The sequence below is a fragment of the Penaeus chinensis genome, chromosome 17 (assembly GCF_019202785.1).
Source record: "Penaeus chinensis breed Huanghai No. 1 chromosome 17, ASM1920278v2, whole genome shotgun sequence".
NCBI classification, from domain to species: domain Eukaryota; kingdom Metazoa; phylum Arthropoda; class Malacostraca; order Decapoda; family Penaeidae; genus Penaeus; species Penaeus chinensis.
The window spans coordinates 17,733,391-17,740,890 of record NC_061835.1 but is presented as its reverse complement, the minus strand read 5'-3'; the positions used below and the strand labels follow the sequence as shown (position 1 = coordinate 17,740,890).

At 41.9% G+C, this 7,500-nt stretch overlaps 1 protein-coding gene across 13 annotated transcripts in view; it reads right to left on the bottom strand.

Moving 5' to 3' along the window:
- LOC125034311 (bromodomain adjacent to zinc finger domain protein 2B-like) overlaps positions 1-7,500 on the bottom strand; it is a gene marked incomplete at its 5' end in the record, with an annotated part of 59,270 nt that overhangs the window by 33,910 nt on the left and 17,860 nt on the right. For 10 of the 13 annotated variants that reach the window (XM_047626087.1, XM_047626089.1, XM_047626090.1 and 7 more), the window contains 8 exon segments: positions 716-838; positions 1,008-1,186; positions 1,298-1,476; positions 1,782-2,052; positions 2,679-3,830; positions 4,533-4,598; positions 5,567-5,760; positions 6,209-6,545. In XM_047626087.1, the coding sequence (XP_047482043.1) occupies positions 716-838; positions 1,008-1,186; positions 1,298-1,476; positions 1,782-2,052; positions 2,679-3,830; positions 4,533-4,598; positions 5,567-5,760; positions 6,209-6,545 (2,501 nt within the window). 13 annotated transcript variants of the gene reach the window in all.

The window sequence follows — 7,500 nt, the reverse complement described above, 5'->3', positions numbered from 1 at the left end:
CACAAGCTCGAGACCGCGATGTACAATAAGCCTGCTTTCGTAGCCTATACCCAAAAGAAGACGACAGGACTTTGTAGCATGGCACACTACAACCTATTTCTGAACCTAAACCAAGCCAGGCATGCAGCCACTACCTCCTTTCGCCGGCCTCTGCCATTAGAGAAGACTATAAAGGACCTAAACTGATTCGTAGGAAGGGAAGGGCAGACACACACACTACACAGATGATTAATTAACATCATTGTGAGTATACAAACAGCACGGCACAAATACTCTGACTGGATAAAAATTTTAACTTTTCAGGCGAGGAAAACAATAAACAAAGCTAAAAGCAAAATAGGAAAGTCATTTACAAACAAAGGAATATGCAACTTGTGCAGTTCAATTTGGAATCAAAAAATATGAACATCACTTAAACTAGAAATTCCCATCAAAGTCTGGAGAAGAATAAGGGAAAACACTGGTTTCTTTTTAGAGAACTTTGCAAACATGGTGCAATTCATTACGGCAGGTATAACACATAAGTTGAAGGCTAAGAATGTACATAAAATCCCTGACTTACAACACCAATTTTACCCACATTCAAATATATGAATATATAGTTACATATGGCAAGGAAATGGTGAAAAATGACAATTCTAGGTGAGAAACATTAATACATAAACTGATATAAAAAGGTCAAAGAAACTGAAATGGCAATTTTTTTCTTCATTACCTGAGTTGTTGTTGTTCTTCTAGCTGTGCTCGGTACTCCTTCCGAGCCTTCTCAGCCTCCTCCTCGGCCTCTAACCGTCGGAGGATGGCCTCGGCCTCCACTTCTAGGGCATCTCGGCCGTCCCTATACAGTATATGAGAAAGTGTTTCTTATAGTTTCTTAAATGTTCTTGTATCTAGACGCTTGGATTATCTCATAAGTTTAGGTCTCAAACAAAAAGAATATTATTTTTGTTTTTTATATATACCTCTCATTAACCTTAACATTATAGCTCTATACATAGAAGACTCACTCATTTTTTCTTTGCGGTTTGTATCCTTTTTGCTCCCGAATTTTCTGAATTCTGTCCCTTATCTCATTCTCATTATGGCGTGTCTGAGAGTTTGCATCAATGTAATCTCCAATGGGTATCTTGCTTGAAAAGCTAAAGTTGTCCCTCGTCACTTCCGTTATTCCGTGCTTCTCCAAGTACTGTGGGAAAAAATCAAATTGCATGTCAATCTATGTCCTAGCTTTCACCTTATGAAAGTATGGTATGAGTATCTACACACTCCTTACTGGCACATATAACAAGAACATTACCCTCATTATGTCTGGGTATTGCCGGAAGGGCTTGCCACAAGGGGCATAGTAGATTACTTCTCCTCGAACTCCTGATTGTGTGATTGTGCGCATTGTCGTCTCTCTCCGCCACCCGTACATAAGCGGGACGCGAAGTGAAACTTCATCTGTTATCATCTTCCGTTTCTTGGTTGGCGGAGCTGATGCACATTGGATAAGAGTAAAAAACAGTTTAGTAAGATTAAATCCAGTTGTTCATGCTGCGAGAACTCTTTTATCACTATGGCTGTGGTAAAATAAATCCTGTTGAAAACTTAATTCTAATATTTCTATTGCTCTTTAAAAGAATAATTAAAAAATAATAATTTTATTAAAGAGAAGCTATCTATCCTGAATTTCCTTTCTGGAGGGAACATGGGAACATGGCTTAAAAAAAAAGAATCAAAAAATAAAAAAATTGGCTGGTTTAGAAAAAAACAAAAAAAGCATATTTAAGCAAACTTACAGTCACCATAAACAGAGGGTGAGTCTGGGGTGTCCCTCTTCAGCCAAGGGGATGGGATGTTATTTAAGGTGTCCTCATCAATTGAGGAGAGCGAGGTGGACTCATCATCCGATTCAGAATCACTAAGCTCTGAGGAATCCATGGCTGTTGCTGCAGCTTTAATGGTGGTGATTAGCCTTCCATCCACGCTGCTCGATGTGATCATATGTCGCTTCTTCACTGGTTTATCTCCCCCATTCTCATGGGCTCTTGTGATTGCTACAATGTCCACCTGGGAATGCAAAATTAAGATACTAAATGTCTGAAGCGGTTTTCTTCCTTTACACGTAAAGGAAATTTGCCCTAAACAGGAACCTGTTATCATATCAGCCCCATGGATCTGGGTGATGTGACCATCATGTTATGAAAAAGATAGTCTATGGAACAGTAAGAGATAATAACACTACAAAGGGGAGGCATGGAGTCCTGAAACCGCCCATGAGTGTTAGGTCTGCACCCACCCTACAAACCACACACTAGGAGCTTCACCAATCAAGTAAGCCACATGTGGCCCAAATTTTGGGCCACATTCAGGCAGCAAACCACCAGGATCCAATGGCTTAATTTCTGAATACATGCATTATATGACTGTTTTAACTTTTTATCTCATGTTACACTGACTATTAGTAACTGGGCATTAGTGTGCCCTTGTACCAATGATCTGGTCCCTCCCTTAAAACTTTTTTTCCTGTGAGGTAAATGGAATTACCTGTAGAGGTCCTAAATACTATCACAGTACTTTTCCTAACTCCACTGTTTTTTAATTAATTTCCCTTAAAACTTAAGAACATGGTATTGCATTATTATATCAATTGCTAAAAATCATGCAGACAGTCAATAAGAAATCACAGCACTTACCGAATTCTCCATTTCCATATTAGACTTTGCCCTGTCGTGGCCATCTGGCGCTGAAGTTGTCGGGTGTATGGTGACACTTGGCTTGTTGAGTAGTGATGCCATGGTGGTCTCAGGAGCCACTGATGTTATGCTCACAGAAGAGGACAAGGACAGCGCAGAGGGAAGGGGCAGGGACAGGGTGGAGGCCATTATAGGGGGTGTGGATGAGGATGTCAAGGATATCCCTGTCGAAAGACTGGATATCGTGGTGGCTGATGGAATGGGAGGTGGAGGAGTTGTGGATGCAGAGACGGATGACAAGGGTGGCGTGGCTAGGCCTGGTATAGGGGGTAAATTGGACAAGGCTGGAAGGCTGGTCAAGGTGGCTAAAGAGTTGGTTGTGATGGTGGCAGAGGAAGAGGAAGAGGAGGTGGAGGAGGAGGTGGCAGCAGAGGAGGAAGGGGAAGAAGAGGAGGGAGGGGGGGCAGAGGTGGAGGAAGAGGAGGAAGAGGTGGAGGCAGCAGAGCCAGAGCCAGCCACTGATGAAGTGGAGGCTGAGGGAGGCAATGGGGACGAGTTGGAGGAAGTGCAAGGAGCAGTGCATGTGGTGGTGGTGGTGGTGGTTGAGGGGGTAGAGGGCGTGTCCATTGGAGGCGTTAAGCAGGTGGAGGGCAACAGGGAGGATGTTGTTGTCAGAGTGATTGTGGTAGAAACCTCGGAGGTGGTGGAGGCCTGAGTGGAGGCAATGGCAGAGATGGACAGGGAGGGTACGGGAGGCGTGGGTACGACTGGAGGGGGTAATGGTGCCCCCAGAGAGGCCGAGAGTGACGGAGGGAGATTTGCTGGGAGCCCAGGCAGTAATGTTGGAGGAAGAGATTGCGACGCTGGTGATGGCGAGGACCGGGAGTTGACAATTGGAGAAGCTGCCGAGATAGGGTCCCCCGCGCGCAACGAAGAAACGTGCAGAGGGGGGGAGGTAGTGACTGGTGTGGCTGCTATGGAGGTAGTGGGGGGCAGAGGTAGGGTTGAAGGCTTTATGCCCGCTGCACGACACTGTTCCAGCAATGACGCAACTGTGTTCTTTTTGGGTTTGGATACTCCTCGTCCAAGATGCCGTGACCGCTCCTGGGCGTCCTCCATCTGGTAAATAGACTGCCTGTGAGCCTCTTCCCTCTGGAGGACAAAGCTTTGGTTTAACATAAAATTCTCCATCGGCAAAGCCCTCACACTAAAACCCAATTCACCGGACATTGACTCGGCAAATTCAAACACTTTGTTCCTGTGTGATAAATTTTGAAAAGAGGCAGCAATGAGAATGAAAACTATATGAGGCAATTATAAAATCATAAGATTTACAATATTTGAATATATGAATATATGAATATATTAATATCAAAACATAAATTCTGTTTTGTGAAAGTATTCATTCTCATTAACTACCTCAGAGAAATGTTCAAGATATCTAAAAATAAAAATGAGCTCAAAACCTGAGTATGTCAAGAGAACAGAAGAATAAAAAGAATAGGATGAAAAACACAATAATAAATAAATGACGCACATACTCTTCAGCATGGCAAAATGAATCACAAACAACTCCAACTTCAAAACACAAATACAAAGAGATTAAAAAAAAAGTCATCTTCTGCTCCCACATTATAATCACCCACTTTATAAAATTCCATCACCAACAACAACCCCTAACGTGAGAGCATAAAAGAGCGCACTCTCATTTCCATCCTAGACATCACTCACAATAACTCTACCCATGAACCAAGCACCGACATCTACTTCCTCAAATCAAAAGGCACACAGATATCACTCGGTCGCCAACACCTGCGTCTCCAAATACCCATAGAACACGGTACCCTCGCTTACCCTCTTCTTCTTCTCTTCTCTCTTTCCGTCTGCGGCGAGGAGTTGACGTTGAAGAGCTTCTTGCATCTTGTTGAAAGAGAAGATGAGCAATTAATTATGACAGCACACAAGCATGGAGAAAAGAGGAAATACAGATAGCGATAGCAGTGAATATAAAGTTAATTACAATAATCATAGATTGTGTGATCCTATGACTCTTGGTGAGAACTTATTGTATTTTCTTTCATCTTTTATTATTATATCTTTAACCCAATGGCGACGGGTCACGGCTATCGCCGTCATAACAATACGCACGATGTGAAATTGCGGCTGTCCGCAGCGGCGCCGCGCCAAAACGCCCCGAGGTAATGATTCGGCTTGATGGACCGATATCACGCGCTCAGAGTCGGCGCGCTGCCGCCGTTCGCCAGAGCGTAGAGTTTTTTTTAATTTGCTATACCCGGCGCCATTGGGTTAATAACTGTATATGTTTATATGTATATAATCCCTTTTTGAGTTCTAGCTGACTTCATGCAGGCCAAATTGCATGCAGTGAATTTTTTAGTTCTTGTTTATGGTTCACCCAAACAATTTTTTTTTTTATCAACATATATGTCACTAGTATCATAAAAACTTGTTAAGCTTTATGAATCAATATTTATATCTACATACAAACAAGCATACATCTATACATATATACATATGTACATGTGTACATACATATGTATATACATTTAAACAAAATATAAATATATAAATAAATATATATATATATATATATATATATATATATATATATACATATATTACATTCAACATCCATATAGCCTATCAATGAAGTAACATTAAAATGGACAAATGTGGTTAATATGACTATTATCTGGATCTTTCTTCTACATTAGAAATATATGGTGAAAAATCTACAATACAGAATTTTATTTGTAAATATCAAAATATTATATCTATATTCCAACTCATCATTTTCTATAATTCATCCTCACTCAATAAACCCCATTTCAGAAGAACCCAATCAGTGAGAAAGAGAGGAGGCTTACCGAGGCCAGAACATCCCTGGGCTCCCCGTGCTGCCCATATAAACTTTGTAGAACTTCTAGACTAGGGGTTAGGCCTGCACCCAAGCCTGCACTTAAGCCTGGAGGGAAGTCTAAAGGAGGAAGTCCACTTCGAGGCAGGGTCAGCGGACTAGGATGTGATTCCTTGTGTTCTCTCTTATCATGACTTTTCGATGCTGAAAAATGGTAATGCGAGATATTAGGTCTAAGTCTATGGGTCTTCTTGAGTCTCTCGAGAAAACGGGTGGTGTTAAACCTAAGTGTAAGAATGGTCACTTCTTTGTTTTCTCAAATCTAACGGATCTTGGTTGGGTCAAATGTGCAGTATGTAATGGATATATAAGTTGACTTTACTTTAAATATCACAGGACTCTTGTTTGGTGTCATATTCTTTGCTAGAAAGCCATAATACACATTAATTTCTGTTTGAAGAATTACAGTAATTGTAATTAAATCAGTTATCAGTATCACCATGAACCATATAATTTAACTAAAGATTAATTCACTTCTGCAACATGTCTAACTCTAGAAAAAAAAAAAAAACACACAACAAAACAAAAGCAAAAAATAACACTGAAAACAGCAAAAACAATAATAATAAGCATCCCCTGAACCTGGACTCACATGGCCTTGGTGAAGCAGTGCTCTTCATAGAAAGATTCAGCGGAGCGTCGTCAGCTGAGGCTGAGCCGGTCGACCCACAGGGCTCAATGGAAACGCTGGCGCTCTCTTCCCGCCACCCACCACTGCCCGGCACGCCGTTGGACAGCCGGGAGTTGCCCGAGCCAACAGTCGAGATGGACACCTTGGGCTCCGACTTGTCCCGGTGGGGCTGGGTGTTGCCGTGCGACTGCGTGCTCCCCTTCACGGCCGGCGAGATGGGAATAATCTCTAATTCCTTGTTTCGGATGGCCTTGGAGATGGACACACTCCCGTTATTTGCCAGTTTCTCGGCAACCCGCTGCACACAGAGTGATTGTGTGTGCACACGGACGGGATGTGTGCGCAATGGAGTGTACATTCCGTCGTGCACACAACAGTGCAGGCAGACAGGAAGGCAGGAAGGTGACAGGTGTGGAAAGAGAGAGAAAAAAAAACAAACTAATACATAAAACTCAATACACACAATAACAGCATGCCATTCCGTAGATCAGTTCAAATTCCAAACTCTGCCAAGGGAACAAAGTACTTCTATCTCTACCTACATAGCAATATTTGAGAGAAGATATAAAATCACATGCATAATAATAACATTCCTATACAAAAAGAGGGTAGGAAAAAATTCAAATGTATATAAGAATCAAATCTACAACAATCGGAGTTAAGATCTTAAAAATTCATCAAGAGGAACTAAAAGCAAATAGAAAAATCTTAAATACTTCAACCAAAACCTTGCATCTGTTCCCACTCTCACTCTCAAGACAAATGAAATAATAGTGAAAAAAGTGCAAATCTGATGCACTTTTTTTTTTTTTTTTTTTTAAGACTTTCATCAAGGATTTCTGTTTCTGAGAGTTCAAATGCAAGAGCTGTTGATTTTTACATAATATACATCTAGGGCACAACACACTGGAGCATCTGGATGAGCAAGAGAAGGAAAGACTATTAAGGGAGGAAAAGAGAATGAGAGAGTGGAATAGGATAGGGAGGGGGGGGGGAGGGGAGGACAAGGAGAGAGGCTGCAAAAGGTGAAAGCCAGGAAGAAGGAAGAAGGAAGAAGGAAGAAGGAAGAAAGGAGTGGCAGAGACAGAACGTGCTAAAATGGTGTAATAGTGACAGAGAAAGAGTAAGTAAGAGAGAGAGGAGCAGGAGATGGAGGAGAGAAAAGAAAGTGAAAGAAGGAAAGAAAGAGAAAAAGAAAGAGAGAAGGAAAGAGAGGCAGGGAGGGAGGGAGGGAGGGAGGGAGAAAGGGAGGG